Source organism: Nanorana parkeri, unplaced genomic scaffold (genome assembly GCF_000935625.1).
Source record: "Nanorana parkeri isolate BGI_ZX_2015 unplaced genomic scaffold, ASM93562v1 scaffold719, whole genome shotgun sequence".
NCBI classification, from domain to species: Eukaryota; Metazoa; Chordata; class Amphibia; order Anura; family Dicroglossidae; genus Nanorana; species Nanorana parkeri.
In genome coordinates, this window is record NW_017306987.1 from 199,072 (window position 1) to 219,013 (window position 19,942).

The 19,942-nt window shown below is 42.8% G+C and overlaps 1 protein-coding gene across 1 annotated transcript in view; it reads left to right on the top strand.

The window, feature by feature from the left end:
• CARD9 (caspase recruitment domain family member 9) overlaps window positions 1-13,676 on the top strand; it is a 43,333-nt gene extending 29,657 nt beyond the window's left edge. Inside the window, exons 6-12 of the mRNA XM_018564064.1 lie at window positions 2,303-2,458; window positions 3,249-3,374; window positions 4,140-4,325; window positions 7,691-7,732; window positions 7,949-7,988; window positions 10,845-10,909; window positions 13,605-13,676. Of these exons, the coding sequence (XP_018419566.1) occupies window positions 2,303-2,458; window positions 3,249-3,374; window positions 4,140-4,325; window positions 7,691-7,732; window positions 7,949-7,988; window positions 10,845-10,909; window positions 13,605-13,676 (687 nt within the window). The remainder of the gene's footprint in view (window positions 1-2,302; window positions 2,459-3,248; window positions 3,375-4,139; window positions 4,326-7,690; window positions 7,733-7,948; window positions 7,989-10,844; window positions 10,910-13,604) is intronic.
• Window positions 13,677-19,942: the final 6,266 nt, after the last annotated feature.

Here is a 19,942-nt window from a genome sequence, read left to right on the forward strand (position 1 = left end):
GGGGCGGGCTTGCGATGATCGCAAGTACGATCTGACTGTCCAAGATGGGCAGATCGTACTTTTTTTAAGTACTTTACAACCATCGCAAGACTAAGGTCTTGCGATGGTTGTAAAGTGTATGGGCACCTTTAGACTTGACTGACAAAGTGAAGTAGACCAAAAGATCCTCAAAAGCTACACATCATGCCGAGATCAAAAGAAATCCAGGAACAAATGAGAAAGAAAATAAATGAGATCTATCAGTCTGGAAAAGGTTATAAAGCCATTTCTAAAGCTTTGGCACTCCAGCGAACCACAGTGAGAGCCATTATCCTCAAATGGCGAAAACATGGAACAGTGGTGAACCTTCCCAGGAGTGGGCGGCCAACCAAAATTACCCCAAGAGCGCAGCGATGACTCATCCAAAAGGTCACAAAAGACCCCACAACAACATCCAAAGAACTGCAGGCCTCCCTTGCCTCAGTTCAGGTCAGTGTTCATTACTCCACCATAAGAAAGAGACTGGGCAGAGACTGGGCAAAAATGGCCTGCATGGCAGAGTTCCAAGACGAAAACTGCTGCTGAGCAAAAAGAACATAAAAGCTTGTCTCAGTTATGCCAGAAAACATCTTGATGATCCCCAAGGCTTTTGGGAAAATACTCTCTGGACTGACAAGACAAAAGTTGAACTTTTTGGGAGGTGTGTGTCCCATTACATCTGGCGTAAGAGTAAGACCGCATTTCAGAAAAGAACATCATACCAACAGTAAAATATGGTGGTGGCAGTGTGACGGTCTGGGGCTGTTTTGCTGCTGTGACTTGTGACTGTGACAAGCAGACTTGCTGTGATAAATGGAACCATGAATTCTGCTGTCTACCAAAAAGTCCTGAAGGATAATGTGCGGCCATCTGTTCGTGACCTCAAGCGGAAGCGAACTTGGGTTCTGCAGCAGGACAATGATCCAAAACACACCAGCAAGTGCACCTCTGAATGGCTGAAGAAAAACAAAATAAAGACTTTGGAGTGGCCTAGTCAAAGTCCTGACCTGAATCCTATTGAGATGCTGTGGCATGACCTTAAAAAGCCGGTTCATGCTCGAAAACCTTCCAATGTGGCTGAATTACAACAATTCTGCAAAGATGAGTGGACCAAAATTCCTCCACAGCGCTGTAACAGACTCATTGCAAGTTATCGCAAACGCTTGATTACAGTTCTTGCTGCTAAGGGTGGCCCAACCAGTTATTAGGTTTAGGGGGCAAACACTTTTTTTACCCAGGGCCATGTGGGTTTGGAATTTGTTTTCCCTTAATAATAAAAACCTTCCTTTTAAAAACTGCATGTTGTGTTTACTTGTGTTATCTTTGATTAATATTTAAATTTGTTTGATGATCTGAAACAGTAAAGTGTGACAAACAATGAAAAATCAGGAAGGGGGCCAACACTTTTTCACACAACTGTATTTGATACTGTCCATATCTGCAACCAAGAACTATATTTAAGTGTCTCACATATTAAAGAGACCCTGTCACAATGGTCAAAAGTCAGTTAAAAACACTGAAAAATCAAGTATTTCAATTGTTTACTTGCAGGGTTTTCTTTTCCATAAATCATTTTTCATTCAACTCAATGTGTCTTTTGAACTTTCTAGAAAATGTGACTAATTCAGGAAGAATTCATTCCCTAGTGCAGCCTCCTCCTTCCTTGCATGTCCCATGTCTTTTGGGAGTTTCTAATTACTCTCTCTACTGCCCCAGCTCCAATGCCCTTCACCTCCCTATATAATCTGTTTGTAGCTGTGGGAGAGCAAAGGGGATTAGAATAAAGCGTCACTTGAGTGGCAGCTCTGAATCTGCTGGTATTGCTGATGTTCCATCCAAGATGGTGGTGCCCAGCAGTCTCAAGGCTTTTGGATGTCTACACAAAGGAGGCCCTTAGCAGGTAATTAAAATGCCAACAATATGCTGAATGCACATATAATGTAATGAAAAGATTTTTGTTGATGGAATGGCCTGGCAACAGGGTCTCATTAAGGCAAATATGTGGAATGGCCCAACCACTGTACATAATATGTAGCTAATTGGGAAGTAATTCGAAAGAATTGCATCTCTTGCACCATTACAACTGCAGGTGGTGGCCATTTCTATCCAACTGTTTCTGTTAGTCAGTTTTTACATTTCTTTTAAGCAAAAAATCTCTCACAACTCAAATGACAGTGTATGAGACAGTGTACAGTGAGGTTCCAGACATTGCTTGACACCTCTAAAGCTTATTTTTGTCATCTTTTGAAATTGTACATTTACGAATGACATATTTACCTTTCAGAACATGCCGAAAGGAGAAACGTCAGAGAAGACGCGACTGTACATCCAGGATCTTGAAGATGAGCGTAGGCAGGCCCTGGAGCAGTATCAGGACATGGTTAACACATTGTACACGCTTAAAATGAGTTTGCGGCAGGCCGAGGACCTCCGAGAAAAGGTACATAGATATACGAGTGCTATCATACCAGTGACCTCTACCAGTCACTGGATAGCATGTCAACCATTGTGCCCTCTTGTATGAACATGATGTATGGGCTGCCATTCAGTATAAGAAAGAAGGTTACCATTATGCATAATGTATTTTTGCACATGGCATCGGACACGAATGGGAGAATCTAAAGCACTAATGTAAAAGCGTGATATGCAAGTGTATTTTATTCTGAACAAACAAATCTAATAGGCTTGGCTAGCTTGAATAATTATATTCAGTTTTCAGGCACAGAGAGGCAGTCGGAGCTCCTGATATCATGCCATAACTACAGATTGTCCACTGCTGTTAAGTCAGCAATGGCTGAAAAGTCTCTGCACCCTTTTTAGTCTGCTTTTACCATCCTATTGCCTTACACCTGACTGATTCAGTTTCATATTATGTCCTATGTTAGCTTGAGAGGTGCCATGTTGTTTTCTCTGTTGAGATAATGGATACGTTACCACCTTGCGGTCAAGTATTGGAGCAAACCACTTTAAGACATGAAAATACTATGGGGGGAATTTATCAAACCTGGAGCAGACAAAATCTGGAGCAACTGTGCATGGCAACCAATCAGCTTCTCTCCTCAGTTGGAAATGAAAGAGAGTTGTTGATTGGTTGCCATGTGCAGCTGCTCCAGATTTTGTCTGCTCCAGTTTTGATAAATGTCCTCCTATATGCTCTGTGGGACTGCACACAAAACATGAGTGCTCACCTTGCATGTGTACAGTAAATGCCTTTTTCTTGTGTCCCCCAGTACTTAGAAGAGAAGGAGGTTTTAGAACTGCAGTGCACAGCCCTGAAGAAAGACTCAAAGATGTACAAGGAGCGAATAGAAGCCATTGTACAACAGATGGAAGAAGTGTGCATAGAACGCAATATGGTATGTAACATCTTTCATTTAAAATCCAATAACTTTTTTTTTTTTTCAAATTGTATACCATTGTGTTGAGCTGTTTGCCTGGTGGTAAGCTTTAAAGTCCTGGTGGCCAACCTGTGGCTCGGGGACCGTATGTGGCCCTGCAGACATTTGCCTATATTTCCTTACCTAGGTGCTCACTCAAGCCAGTGAAGAAACATTATTCTTTAGACTGCGCAACCAATAGTTAAATGCTTTGATTTCTTTCTTTCACACTATCTTGCTTTTTCTGTATTGTCCTTTCATGGTCCCGAAACGTTGCTAGAGGTTTTTACACTTGGGTCAATAAACTTATTGACTTGAATACTTGGAGTGCCGGTGACTTTATTATTTCGTACGTTTTTGACGGAGGCATCCGTTGTTGCTGCTGCTGCACCCGCCCTGCTCCATGGGCATTTTCCGGGTCAGGAGTGCGATGGGATACTTGGACTTTAATCTCCTGTAGCATGTCTGCAGGCTCTGACCATCTCCTGTAGCATGTCTGCAGTTTCTGACAGCTTTCTGTAGCATTACATTTATTGAGTTATATGTGCTGTCTTTTGGCGATGTAGGGGGCTGCATTTGAGGCCCCCCAATATCAAGTAAGTTGATCACCACCGATTTAAAGCATATCTATAACTGAAGCCTATATACTTACCTGAACCAGTTTGTTTGATTTTATGTATACAGTGAGATTTCGTTTTAGCCATAGCTGAATAGTTTGTTTTATTCATGTGTCCATGTGTTCAGGCAATTGCAACCCGAGAAGAATTCCATTCACAGTATGCCAAAAGTCTGAAGGATAAGGATGCCTATCGCAAACAGATCCGAGAGCTAGGCGAGAAGTGTGATGAGCTGCAGATCCAGCTGATCAGGAGTGAAGGAAAACTGCTATCTCTGGAGACCAAGCTGAGGCAAACAGAGTCACCATCGCTGGTACACAATACATAATAACTCCGTAATTTGCCTGGGAATATCTGGGTCCACCATCTCCATGAAGTCTCCACTGCTGATGGAGGCATACAGGAGGAGAATGTCCTCCTATAGGTTTTAGTGGGAGGTTTAGTTTGCAACTAAATTCTCTCAATACACAGCCCAACAGCAGCGATGAAGCATGCACATGATGTGCATAGCTTTGCAAGCGGTAAAAGACAGTAAAATATCATCAGTACAGAGCAGCCCCTATAAGTTAGGTGAAAAATTATGGAAGATCCTGTAAATTAAAATGCTGTAAATATTGATATAGTTGCATTCTGAACTATTTTAGTGTTATTGTGTAAAGTAGAGGGTTCTGCCATTATTATAACCCCTTGATTGACAATAGGAAACACAATGCACACCCCACATCCAGGGCCAGATTTCCCACAAAGCAAACCAAGGCCCGGCCTTGGGGCAGCAGGGAGTAGAGGGGCCGGGCGGGTAGTTGTTTTCTACATTTTGCCCTGCTTTTGGCAAGCAGAGCTAAATATACAGCGGAGAAGCTGCCACTTGTTTTGTACAAGTGATCTCGGTGATGTCGCCAAGATCACTTGTATGCAGCCTGCAGGTCTGCCATTCTCCATGGGGGGGGGCAGCAGAGAGAGTAAAACAAATATGCTGGGGATGCCACATTCTGTGCAACAGGCTGTGTGTAATTTCACTACAGGATCTATATACACCTCTAAATTAATCAAATTACAGGAGAAGAGAGGATGAGGATTCAAAGAAATTCTGCCCCAAAGAGGGGACCTTTCAATAATATTCAAAGGTGATTGTTCACATTGTTGTTAGCCAGGGGACATTAAATAAAGTTTGCCTTTAACTTTACTCAGAACAGTATGAGCCAGCGGTGTAACAATAGGTATAGCAGTGCACATAGATGGCTCCTTGGATAGGAGGGGGCCCCGATTTAGAGAAAACTGTGATGTCTGTAGTATAGAAGGGCTGAAGTGAATTTGCAGGTCAATTTGCAGATTCCTCTCTGTGTAACAAGAATTCCCTTATCTGTCTCAGCAGTGTAGATTTATTGCTCTTTGTACTTCTTCTACAGGTCGAAATTAAACCTGTATGACTAATTTAGTAAGGCTCTGTTCACACCTAGGCGTATCGAATATGCGCGTTTGTCGAGTGTTTCGTGACGTGCATTTTTACAGCGATTCGCGGTAAATAAAACGCGTGCCAAACGCGCGTTTCCAAGGGCTACTTGGCTGTATCCCAATGGAAACGCGCTACAAAAACGCCGCAAAGAAGCTCATGTACCTTTTCAGGCGTAGGCCGTTTTGTAGCGCGTTCAGACGGGCGGAAATACGGCAAGGTGTGAACCATACCCATAGAAAACAATGGGATTTTCATGTTTGAGCGTTTTGTAGAGCGTTCGTAGAGCGTTGAACGCGCTACAAAAAGTACAGGTGTGAACCAGGCCTTAATAATACCAGAGTTTCTGCTCTGCTAAAACCTTAAAGGATAGCTGAGGTTTGTGGTTCTGCAAAAAAGATTAAAGTCATTTGTATTAGGGTTATAGATTTATTGTATGCAAGAGCATTAATAATTGTGACATAATATAAAATATCATTATCACTTTTTTTGCTACTGCAACTATGACTAGTATCCAAAGCGCTGGTCCCTAGTACTCTGACTATACTGACAGGGCAATGCTGGAGGAGGTGGAACCGCTACAGTTATACCTACCACCTACTAGTCACTAAATACCACAGAATTAATTTGCTTTAGATTTACAAACAAAATAAAGTTTGTCCTTAGTACTCTCTGGTAAGTAAGCCCATGCACTGGTTAGAGGATTTTACACATTTGGAAAGAGATAATTCTGAGTTTTTCTCTGTTTGTGGAATAAAAGAGTCATTCCATGTTGTCTATTGGAATGTCTGGCTTCTGCACTGTACTTTGTGTGTTGTGGCAATGAGCTGCGGCTGGTTTTCTTCTGCCTTAGTAAGGCCTCTTCAGTGTCTACAATGAGGGCATCACTAGAAGTGTTGGAAAATGTGTTCAAACACAGTGCCGTGAGTTTTAAAGACGTGCTGTGAGGCCGTATTGAAAGTTTCCATTTATCTGACTTCTGAAAACCTGCAGCCCAAGTACCCAAAATGTGTCATCTATTCTTTTTTATAATGTGATACAACTCATCAGTGGGAATGGATTGTACTTAAAACACGTTTTTTTTCTCTCATGCCCATGCATTGGAAATGCATTGGAAAATGCAACCCAGTGCACGGCAACATTTGCAGAGACAATGAGCATTTAATTATTTTCTTATCTGTGTTAACGTTTAACTACCAGAGAAAGAGAATACATTTAAATTGATATTTAAAGCAGAAAGTGTAAAAAAAAAAGGAGGGAGGGAGGCTGGAACTTTTAGCCATAATGTGCTAGTAGGCTAGTATGAAAAAATGTCATGCATATGTTCGGAGTTGCATCATCTCGGCATGCTGGGTCTGTGCACTGAGCTGCGCATGTGATTGGCAAAAAAAAATGCTGAATGGCAGCAAGAGGTTTTTATGGCAGAGAAGACACTTACGCAGTCTCTTCTACCAGACTAGGCAGATGTGTGGTTTTCCAGATTTATACAAATCTCACCCAGTATGGACTGCCTGCAGTCAGAGAATGTCTGTCTGAATGGCAGTGATGGAAGATTCCCATGCTGCCATTCATTATTATTCAACTTAACCAATTGGTATTGTAAATGTGATACTTTCTATTTTTGAGTGAACAGTACATTGTTGGTTGACCCTCCTAGTCTGACAGTGATCAATAAATATAACAGCTGGTCTAGCTAGTCAACTATTTTAAATGGCATTTCTTGACTGTCTTGCTGGGTCTCTGTAGACTTCTGAGTTATAGTTCAGGTATTCCTTGCTGGCCTAGTCTCAGTCTACATTCATTTACCAATGTTAGTGTTGTAGGATTGCGCCAATATATCATTTCCTATAAGCAGGGAGATTTCTAGACACTGTATTCCATCTTTCTTCTCTTCTCACAAGAGCAACAGAACATATAGTCAAAAGGTGTTTGATATTAGCTTGCAAAAGTGGTAAAATAATTGCTTTGCTGCATATAGCCTGTGCAGAGAACAGAGCCGTGGGTAGAATCTAGAAGGTCCACTTAGTGAATGGCCACTAAAATATTTCCCAGAATGCTCTGCTCTCCTGCTTAGCTACTTTGTTCTTTAGGAGAAGCTGGCAGCCTTGAGGGTACAAAATTCTGTAGCTATATGCAAGGCATTCCTACGTAATGGGTCACAGAAGGTGCGGAGGGTTTATTAAGCCAGACAACCGGTGATAACATGCTTTTTTGTCTGTCTTTTCTAGTCCTCGGATGCAGATGAATATTCATCATGCCGCTCTCAAGAAGTAAGTAAGGTGATACAAATAGTCCTTTCACTTATAATTGACATTTTCTGTGGATTTTCTCACTTACACCCACCCCACAATAACTTCCCCTGTGAACACTAACACGAGCATATCCTAGTTTAGGATGGAATGGCCCTTTTGATGGTTGATTGCTTACAAAGGGCTGTTGGTATTTTGCCTTTTGTGACTTATTCTATTTTTTCTTTTTCTTTGAAGACTACTAATTCTATCAGTGAGGACAAGACGCAACACGGTAGTAAGTTGTGTATTAAACTGCAGCTAAAATATGTAATTCCATGTGTAATATATAATATACAGTATAGCTATGTTGAAAATATAAAATCGCTTTCATTTTCAAACTTAGGAGGGTTCTCCACCTTCAGTGACCTTAAAGCAGAACTCTAACTTCTAATTATCACACTATTTGTAATTCTCTTTAGTCAGTCTTGCGATTCAACAGCAGCTGGGACAAGGTATCCAATGTTTAACAATAATTTATTGTTTAATAATAATATCTAGATGGAGAGAACACTCCTGAATTGATATAGGAATTGATATATTTCAAAACACAGACTGTCCCAAAATGAAGATGTCTATCTCTAGTTAACCAAATATAAGCTCCCTTTTATATATAAAATATAAACTCATTAATCACATATAACGTAGCACAAATATCACACACCATTAAAAACCCTTTAAAATATTCCCTGCAGGACACACATATTAAACCTTTACAATTTCCATGTTTTTTGAAGAAGCATGCATTTTTTGCGCATTTTTGAATTGTTAATACTCCCTAGTTACTTCACATTTCCTTAAAACCTCAAATAACTGCAATTACAAACACAAGTGACACTAAACTCAGGCGTTCAACCTTGAAATGCATTCAAGTACCCTAACTATTAGCAAAAATATAGCTTATTTGTGTATAACTCGGCTGTAGATGCTCAAATCATCTGAATTGGTGCCGACACTTTCCTTCCTTCTGGAGGGGGGCTACTTTTGTTCCCCATGGTCCTTGTGTGTTGTAAAGTAGTCACCGCTCCAAGCTCACTCCCGTGATGGACTATAATCTCAATACAAATTAAATAAACTAATTGTGCGATCGTAGTCCATCACGGGAGCGGGCTTGGAGCGATGGCTACTTTACGGAAGGAAGGACAGTGTCAGCACCAATTCAGAGATGATTTCAGGATCTACAGCCAAGGTTTGGATGGTTCACCATGCACTATCCTGTGCTATGCAGATCCACAATTCATAAACATAAATGCAATACTGTCATATAGGAGGGTTTGTATTGAATGGGGGTATATGCAATAAAGAACAGTAGAAAGGCATCATGGCACACTCACAAGTCAGCATGTAAAACAACTTGTCTCACCACTAAGGTTAATAACAGAGGTTTGGATACATGTCTTCTGCAGAAAATGTGAAAGCCGCACAGCCGCGCCAAGGCACCTCTTATAGTGCGGTCCTAACTCTAAACTATGAGAGTCTCCATCTTGGAGCACATGGGGGCAGAAGATTTCAAATTGGGTGCAGGTTTGTCAGGAGGAAGCCCAACCTCGTTAAAGGCATAGGAACACACAAGGGATCCCGCACATCCCAATGGCAGCTGAGAACCCCCATGCGTCACTGCACCAAATCGGTCAAGCAAAACAAATGACAAACGATTTGACTCAACAATTTGTTTCCAACTATACAGTAAGGTGCACACGAAATGGGCTTTAAACAGTAAACAGTAGAAAGCCATCATGGCACACTCAAGTCAGCATGTAAAACAACTTGTCTCACCACTAAGGATAATAACAGAGGTTTGGATACACGTCTTCTGCAGAAAATGTGAAAGCCGCACAGCCGCGCCAAGACACCTCTATATGCAATAAAGAGACACTTGAACTCAGGCCATAGAATGTATTCACAATTCCCTGTTAGTGTTGGACCAGCTGTACATTGCTAGGGATTATCTCTAATATGTTATACTTTCATGCTGTATTCTTGCCATGCATTAGTCCCAAAGCCATCAGTCCCAAAGCAGTCCAAATATCATAGTGCAAACCCCAATAAAGCGCTCACTGGGAAATCTCTTATCATACCTGCCTGTGCATGCAGCATCCATGTCCCTCACCGTCCTCACATCCTATGCACTGTATAGGACGTGATGCACTGGCGGAACTACCAGGGTCGCAATCGTGACCGGGCCCTGGCGTTCCGCCACTTGGGGGGGGCCCAGCGAGCAAGAAGAGGGCCCCCCCGAGAGAGTGCTGCTCCTTCCCTGCCGCACAACCGCCGCAGCATGTACGGGCAGCTGTGCGGCAGGGATGGGAGAGGCTGTCACCAGCAGAATATGCTGCAGGCACCGCCAGGCAGCACATTCTGCTGTGTGAGGACCCGACCCTCTTAGCCCCACCGCCTGACCAGGGAGACGAGGAAGAGAGAGGGCCCTGCTGGAGAAGGAAGGTACGTCTGGAGTGGGGAGTGGGAAGGAGGGGGGGTGCCCGTTTTCATCCAATTGTTACCTTTATGGCTTCTTGCATCGGGGCCCTGAAGGTTCTAGTTACGCCTCTGACGTGATGACTCGCAGGACCTTAGTCCACCAGAGCGGAGGGGAGGATAGGCTGCAGGGGCGGGGCCGGTTTTTCAGCCGGTCGGCTGCAGGGTTCAGGTGAGTGAAACTTTTTTATTTTATTTTACACCCTAGATGAAAACTAGTTAGACCTTGCAGTGCGGGGGTAGCCCCACTGCAAGGATTAAGAATAACTTTTACCAGAGTTTTTCTTCTTTAACTTGAAAATGGAAAATGTGGCTAGTTTAAAGGGCAAGTAAACATAAATCCCTAGCTGTATTAGATAAACTGAACATGTTTTTTAATTTATTTATTGCAGGTATTTATATAGCGCCAACAATTTACGCAGCACTTTACATAGTTGCACTTTCACATCAGTCCCTACCCTCAAGGAGTTTACAATCTAAGGCCCCTATCTCACATGCATACATAGAGGGCCAACCTAGAGAGGAGCCAACTAACCTACCAGTATGTTTTTGGGTTTTCTTATTAATTAACATGCTATAATTTCCTATAAAGTCGGATTATATTTTTCTGTCTGCACAGAGAATCGATCAAGATCACTAGAAAATGGAGGGGATCATGAGGAGACATCCAAGACAGAGGCAAACGTAAGATGCCATTTTTTACAGGCACAAAGTTGACACCCTGGCACCATTTTCAACCTGGAACATTTCGTAGGGTGATAACTTTGCTACTTTAAGTAAACCTGTCTGTGTGAAAGTCCAAATAAAAAACATTTACTAATAAATGTTAACATTGGTGTATACATGTATGTACCATGTCTGTTTTTTTGTTTGGGGGGGGTTTGGTTATAGAAGTTGTACAGAGTTGAGGGCGGTTCTGTACCAAGTGATTGCTGTGACCAATCAGAGAATATCACATTGTAAACAATGGCTGTAATTGGCAGCCAGCTCTCACTTTCCTTGAAAACTTGCCGATCACAGTCAGCACCAGTGTAAATAAGTACCAGTAAGTACCAGAAACAGCTTCATCCAGCACCAGTGCCCATTCACCCCTCTCCTGTATATGTCTGCTCCATCCTGTCCCTGATCTGATCATTAACCCCTCACCTCCCTTATCCTACACATTTGTACAATAACCCCTTCTCCATCCTCCCACTGTATGTAACATGTATATTAACCCCTTCACCTTCTCACTTTGTGTATAACCTGTATATTTAAGGCAGTAGTAACAGGGAAAATTTTCCTAACCCTTGCAGAGGGGCCACCCCCTCGTTTTTGTCTAGTTTAAAACAAAACAAAACAAAGTTATACTCACCTGATCATCAGAGCCAGCTTGCTCTTAGACTGGTCCTTCCTCCAGTCCCCTGTTCCAAGGCGGAAGGGATCGGTCTAAGAGCAAGCCCGCTCCGAGAATCAGGTGAGTATAAGGCCCCATTCACACTGAGCGATTTATCGCGCGGATCGCGGATATTTACCGCGCGATATCTCTCTCCAATGCATGGCAATGGGGCTCTGTACGTCGCTGTCGCGGGTCGTGCGTCACTACAGCAGGACCCTTTTTGGAGCGGATTTTGCCGCGATTCTAGTTTGCTCAATGCAACCATTTGCGCGATGCTGTGCGACAAACCGAGTAATATTGCGCAAAATGCAAATCACGCGACAAACGCGCGATTTGAGAATCGCTCAGTGTGAATGGGGCCTAACTGTTTGTTTTTTAACCAAGACAAAAACAAGCACTTACCCCTTGCAGTGGGGCTACCTTGCACTGCAAGGGGTAAGTGCTCGTTTTTGTTTAGGTTAAAAAAGGCAATTGTTTGCCCGGAATTCTGCTTTAATATATCTTGTGCACCATTACCATGCTCCATGTTTTAATCCCATCAATATCAGTATGTTTCTTCATTCAGATCACCTTGGGGTGTCTACTTTACAAAAAGGGGTAATTTTTGGGGTTTTGTCCTGTCATTTTTATTTGATATGTTTTATAACAGAAATTAAGGGGAAATAATTTTTTTTGTAACTGTCTAAAACATGATATAAAATGTATTTGAGTACAGTGTTGCATAACAGAATAAATGTCAAAGTATCACAGCACTGAAAACTGTAAAATGCCCTGTACAAGAAGTGGTTTAGATGGTTTAACATGCTGGTGCTCAAATGGTTAAAGAATAGTTTACGCCGGCAACTCAAATTTAACAGTTTCATGTCAAACTGAAAAATGTAGCATTCAGCTATGTGCAAGGTACACAAACTACGTGTCCAAGCTCCTTGATCCACATTGCATTGACTGCAGTTAATCTGGTGTTCTGGGAACACAGTGCCAAACCTTTGTTTCTACAGGCTAGGGTTTGCCCTCTGTCATCTCACTGCAGCATAGCTACGTGCACTTTTACTATAGTCTAATTATGTGCGCCCCTAAATAATAAAAACACACTATTGGTCCACTCCACACATGGTAGCCTTCAAGTGTTTGCTGATTTGATGGAGGAAAGTTGCATAGCACAGTGACTGGCAAGGGATTGCAGTCCTGTACAAATGCCTTCTGAAAACCCTTCTCAATCAAAGGTGAAGCTGACTTTATGATGTTCTTACAATTGCCTTGTTTCCTGCAGAGTCATGGGAGTTGATGGATTTTGTTACCTGGATCTGTTAGTTAATTTAGCTGAACCTGTTGTAACTGAAAGCATAAAACAAATTATATTCATACTTTTTACTGTCTTGATGAGTGATCTCACAGAAATGACCCTGTCACTGTCAGCAACTCACCAGTGACAGGATCACTAACTTACCACTTACCTGTTCCTATGGAGGCGCTCCCTTGCTAGAGAGGGATATTTGGCGTTCAGGCCAGCGAGAGCGAGGGAGCAGTTCCATAAGGACAATTGGAAGCCTCTCCCAAGTGATTCTGCTGTTGGCTATGCGGCACCAGCAACAAAATTGCCTGACTGACAAGGAAAATAATTCTGACTGTTCCCATGTTTACAAGAAACATCGCAAGCACAACAACTGGATAAAAAGTTGTAAGTATCTAGCTTGACCCCTCCCTGGTATGTCAGCCCAGTGTGATCCTTGGGAAGCCAACCTGGGACAGGTTTGTGTTGCCACTGAGATTGTCTTTTTTTCCTTTCTTGGTGACATGCAGCACTTCCTGTTTTTCCTCCCTGTGCTGTATTCCGCATGTTCTTTTGGAGAAGCCACTGGAAGTCAATGTGTCATTGGTATATATGAAGGATTGAAAAAAGCTGTGATGGGAGTTCCACTTTAAATGTCACTGTCTTGATGGTTTACCTTAGGCAATGTCAATGATAATTTAATATCCATTGCTGATCTCCTTTTTGTGCAGGCACACAGTCCCGTGAACCGGCATTCAGGAGGAAAGAGGAAGATCAAGAGCTTTGAAGATTATCGCAGGTAGTGTGTGAGGTTATCTGCTTTGGAATAGTTATTTTTATAATATTGTGCAACGTTTACAAAATATGCTGGATCTATATTTCTCTGTTTATCTTGAAGGGCACTGTCATCCAAACGGCTAAATACACATTGTGAAAACGTTGTGGGAAGTGTTTTACCTGTCAGAAAACCAAATGTGTAACTATGGTTATAGCAGACAAAGACAATGCAACTGCTATGGGGCCCAGAATCACAATGCAAATGGAATTCATGCATGTAGCAGTATCATTTGGCAAGTAAATTTGGATAAAATGAACGTGCATACATAGTTAGGGTTCACTATTACGAATTAGCATTTTGTATCGCAAGAGAACTTTGGAGATTGTGATCAAAGAGACACTTAATGGTTTTGCTATGGGGCCCCATCACATACCATTGCAGCCCTGCAACTAATGCACTTAAAGGAGAACTATGGGGTCAGTGTTTTTCCCCATAGTTCTCCTTAGGGTAACGGGAGGACACAAACTAGCGTCCTCCCGTTACCCTAAGCTCAGTATACCGCGAGCTACAGCTCGCACGCCGTAGCCGGAGCAAATCCTGACCTGGATGTCGGGATCCGCCCAGCTGCGTGAGTGACAGCTGGTTCTGCCTATCTAGAGGCAGAGCCAGCTGTACCCGTCCCCTCCCCGTCCTTTCTGCCAGTCAGTGCTGGCAGATCGGAGCGGGGAGAGGGGAATCCAGCCCCTCCCCCTGTCACGGCAGAGAGCCGTGACAGGATCGAGAGGTGAGCGAACCCGGTATGTGTTCGCTCACCTCCCGATCTACTGAGCCGACCTTTGACAGTCTCATTGTCACAGGTCGGCTAGAACTATGAGGTGAGTGGAAATCACTCATCTCATAGTTCTCCTTTAAACACATGATCCGTATTCCCTATAGCTGCAAAAAGGGGGTGAAATTCACAAACCCTTTCCTATAGGCTAACATAGTTTCTTTCTCTTATTGCCCAAGAGCAAGAAACTCTACTACAAGTCTGCTTTTAACTTTCAGCTTGCATATTGCATTGCAGTATAAAGAAAGATACATGTACACATTGGTGGGTTTGCTTAAAGCCTGACCCAGGCTCATCTTATCTGTTAATATTAGAGCATGGAAGATATGTACTGCTGTCTGTGCTCCCCTGGGGACATCTCCTTTTTGGGCTGGAGTTGAGCTTGAAACAGTTACCTGAATAAATTTTTTAAAACAAATGGAACTCCTGGCAAACAACTGAATACAGAGTTGAAATGAAAGTGATATTAGAGTTAAATGTTTTTTTTAAGCTATTTCAAGTGCTGATAAACTCACAATGGATGATGCTCCTTGATGTTTACATGCTTTAGTTTCCTGTAAAATTAGCTGGTCCCCGAGCACTGGCCCTGATATCCTGTTTTAGGGTGGCTCCTTTCCCTTGCAGGGTCCTATGGAGGCACCTCTGTGTGTGCTAGTAAGCTTTGTGTTTCAACAAACACACAAGCGCAGCAAAGCAAGCCACTCCCCTTGCTCCTCGCTCTTCCCTTCTCCCCTCTCCAAGCTAGTAGATGAACAGCTGCTGGAGACTGGTCTGTCCCTTGTGATCTTGTACTGCACAGGCAGTTTAGGATAGCCATGCTGAGAAGGTTGGAAGCAGCTGTTTGGAGACATGGTGACTGTAAGTGCTTAGGTGCCAATTTAGGAAATACTTTGCTGGGTAATGTATATTTGTTTGAACTGGATTCATTATTTAAAAAAAGTTTGAGGGTTTTAATACGTGTTTAATGCTTCTTTACTTTGTTAAAGCTGAACTCTGGGGAAATGTAATAACTACTCTTGACTTTTTCCCACACTGCAAGGGTTAATGCTCATTTTTGTGTAGGGGAACAATAAAACAGTTTTACTTACCTTATCCTTTGCTCCCCTAGCAGCCTGACTTTTCCTCTTCCCTCTCATGCTCTGGATTGTGGGCAGCCCCTTGATGCTCTCACTTACAATCCAGGGCTGCTTGTCCTACATTGTACATGATGACATCAGAGTGCAACTAACTGACAGAGCGCAGAAGAGAAGCAGCTTCAGGTGACCAGTTGTATGGAGAGGAGGAGCCTGGGGGGAGAGAGGGATAAGGTAAGTAAAATGCTGCAGGTTGGAGACAGACGGGGGACACAGTAGGATGCATTGCTGAACCAGGAAATAAGTATGGTCACCTGACTGTACAGTGCAGCAGATGAGTATAAATCACAACACTGGCCAAATAGAATTACAAATCCTTTGGCAATCAGTAAATATATTTTAACAGTGCATTTAGCTGTTTGTTTGGAGATTGTTGTTCTTTTTTTCCTGATGTTTAAATGCTGTGGGAGGATGAGAATCTACTTTAAAGTGTATAACACTAACAGAGAACTTCTATTTTTCCCATTTTGGTCTACTTAATATACCATTGGAAGCATTTTGTTATATCTGTTTGATAAGTGCAAAAAAAAAATCCTGTTGATCTTGTCAGAAATTCAGAGCTGCCCTATGTCTTGTGCACACTTCCTGTGTTATCTCAAAGTCTATAAAACTCTCCTAGGTGTTATTTTGGACTACGGAATGATTAGTCTTCCTGTTGTAGAGATCTGTGAGTGGGAGACCACTCGGGCCACAAAAATACTGATTGCTTTTCTGGCAGAACAACAGGTATTTTCTGTCCTTGCAGGGTCTTTAAAAAGATAAAATAGGGAGGGGGGGGGGGGGATACATGTATTGGCGAGATGTACTGCATATATTTTGTATACGATTTTTTTAAATATTGCCTAGACGTGTGGCTATGTTATTTTTTTTACCTGAGACCATCTTCTGCTGGAATTATCCTTACCTTACTGAGCCTTGTGGGTCACCAATTGTATGTGATGTCATCAATGTTCTAAAATGAAACTCCTTCATTTTACTTGTTAGGATCAGGGCCCTGAAAACCAGAAATTCCCTGCAGAACGAAGAGTGTTACACATCAGAAAGTGAAACCGACGTGACCCCATAGAAATGGAGATCCCTGGAAGACACCAACATGGCTGACCATCAGAAATGTGGCAATAAGCAGCATTCTGATTCAGTGAAACCCACCTAACCTCCACCTGCAACATTGGCTACAAGGCCTAAGTTTTCAGCACTGCCAACGAGTTTTATGGATCTGTAACTGAAAGAACATTCAGCTCTCCAAGCTGCGAAATAGGCCACAGGGAAATGTAACAGAAATGTTTCTCCCAGAAAAGCACTTTCAGAAGTTCACTGACTAGGCATAAGTAGCCTAACGAGCTGTTGACTCTGCAGTTGAAGATTTTACTATAAGGCCTCATTCATATGAGCTTTAAGGCCTCATTCACACAGCTTAGAGTCGGTCCATACAGACATGTGCGGCGCGCACGGCCGTATCGGGCTGGTCCCGGGAAGGACAGGTGCTGCGTGTGATTGTACGCAGCATCCTGTTCTCTATGGGAGGACAAGGCCATACGCCGCCGTATACTCACCTGAGCTGCACATTTTAGCCGGTACCTGCAGTCAGGGACAGATGACCAGCTCTGGGCACAGACAGAATGCATCCAGGGTCAGTCATCTTTCCCTAGTCACTGCTGGATTTGTGGATACAGGCAAACAGCAGCGGACAGCTATGGCTCAAGTCAGTCTATCATTGTTTTGTACAGGCCGGAACCATCTGTCATTCCACCGTAAGGCTCCATTCACACATAGCATTTGCATTTTCTGCGCGACACTAAAATGTGCAAATTTTAACATTTGCGGAATCTGCCCAGAATATTGCGCTTGGACTTTTTGCATGATGAGCGTTTTCGTACCGCGCGAACATTGCGCAAGTGTGAACAACATACATTGGAATGTATTATTTTTTATATTTAGCGCGTTTGTGTGAATGGAGCCTAAGATTGTTGCCGCATGTGGACACTGACAACCTGTGTGAATGCGGCCTATGCTTTCAACACAGGTCACTGCTCCCCCCGTTTTAGCGATTGTTCCTCACTTCCTGCTACAGAGACGACACCCTAACCACGGGGTATATCTGGAAGAGAAAGTGAGGGGAAAATAACTCAATGTGAACCAAGCAGTAATAAATGCCTGACTAAGGTACTACTAACCTTTCCCTGCTCTACTCAAAACTAAATGAAGTGGGTATAGCAGTAGGAGGCGTTCTTTACAGTACTGCTCCAGTCAAATAAATAACAAACATGTTCAAGCAGTTACATGAGCTATTGTGTTTTGAACCTGCATTTATTTTAAACATAAACATATAATGTGCTTAAACCCGACCTTCTGACACATACCTGAACTCTGTGTGCCTGCCTATAACGCATGAGAGCATTCTGCAGGTAATGGGGGAACAAAAACATTAAAATATACCTAAAGCCCCAACTTTTTTTCTAGTGTTGGGTGGAGTGGGGAAGTGCTGGATGCCTGTCAGGTTTTAGTTGCGGTCTATGTACCTGCTGGAGAGATTCACCCTCTGACCACTGTCACCAGGACAGGAAATGATGGGAAATCCAACATTTTGCAGCTGCCACTGAATTGGGATGTGTGGGGGAAATCTTTCACTGGGGACATCTGTGCATAAATATGTGTTCACTTGCATAAAAACACACATCAAAGTGTTCTAAACATACATACGCAGTGAAGGTGCCATTCAACAGCACGTTTTAAAAATTCCTAAAAAATTGTCATTGCCCCACCCAAAAACTACAAGGCTAAAATGTACTGTATTTCTATTACCTAAAAGTTTTACAACTTAAAAAAAACCCATTAAAAGTTCAAATGTCAGCTCTGGAAGCAGCGTGGGTAACTGAGCTTGCCAAGCCTTTGGCTGTCAGTCTTGCAATGCCTCATGGGGCTTGTAGTTCCACAACAGCTGGAGTGCTGAGGTTGCGGTTTCAAATGTTCTCATGTAAAGTTTTAACCAAAGTGGCAATAAACAAGATAAAATGGCGCGATACAGACAGGTATTGGAGGGTACAGAGGAAACAGTGTTATGAATGTATCATAGTTACAAAGTTGGTTCACCCAAAACTTCAGTTTTTGGTCAATGCAGGAGTAAACCCCCAATTGGTTTCCTATATCTGTCAGGGACTCCAAAGGGAAGATCTCTGCTGCTGAGTTCCCATCTCCGCCTACTATGAGCGGACAGTATAAGGAGCTTTTGCTCCTGCTGTTGAATTTTGCATGTGTTTTTTTTTTACATTATAGAGATTGCAGCAGAAGGGAAACTCAGTGGGGCGGAGTTGGGAACTGGAAGCCTCACGACACAGAAGGAGCCAATGTTCACCCAAAACTGAAATATTAGATGCGAGTGGACTGACCCTTTAGGCTAGCAGCCTTACAAAATGTATCGGAGCTAAAAATGTTTGTCATGGTAAAATATGTTCATATTTTTATAGACTTATTTTTTTTATATAAAAAAGGCAAAAATGTACTAAATCTATTAAACCAATTTATTAATGCAGTCATCATTGGTGTGGTTTTATTTGTATATTGCTGGATTCATTATTTTAAACCAGAGGTGTCTTTCATTTTTTTTATTTTAAAGGCAAGTGATAGATGGCTAATCCCATGATGCCTTCTCTTCCTTTACATCCTCCAGTTGCAGCAGAATAACAGTAAGCCTGGGTTCACACTTGCGTGATCCGTGACCGCACGTCAATCGTGCACGCACCCGTGCGGATTGCCGAGTAGTCACCGAGTTGCCCACCATAGCTGATTGCACTGGCGGTGCCATTATTTTCTAATTGCACCCCAGTCGTGCCGGACAGATCCTGTGGTTTCCGCCCATGCAATTGAACATGATTGCTGCTAAAAAAGCCACGCGTCGTCTGTCGCAAAAAAAAGCTACATGTACCTTTTTTCTGCGATTGCCACGTGGATGTAACCCCATTGAAATCAATGGGGCAGCGCGTTGTGTGTCGCGAAAAAAAGGTACATGTACATCGTGTGTCGAAAAAAAAGGTACATGTACCTTTTTCTGCGATTGCCACAAGGATGTAACCCCATTGAAATCAATGGGACCGTGCGGCAATCGCTGTGTGCACGATCGCTCGTCCTGGGATCACTCAGATCTGAACCTAGCCCTAAAGGAGTTGTACTAGCCTGTCATAACATCAGCACTGTAATTGGAATACGTACTAGAGTTGCTTATGATAAAGACAGACCCTGAGAGACTGAGCGGAGGGGCTACATGACTGGGGGGAGGAATAGTCCCGGGAGAAGGAGTTAAAATAAAATGGGCATAGCTGCTCTTACCTGAAT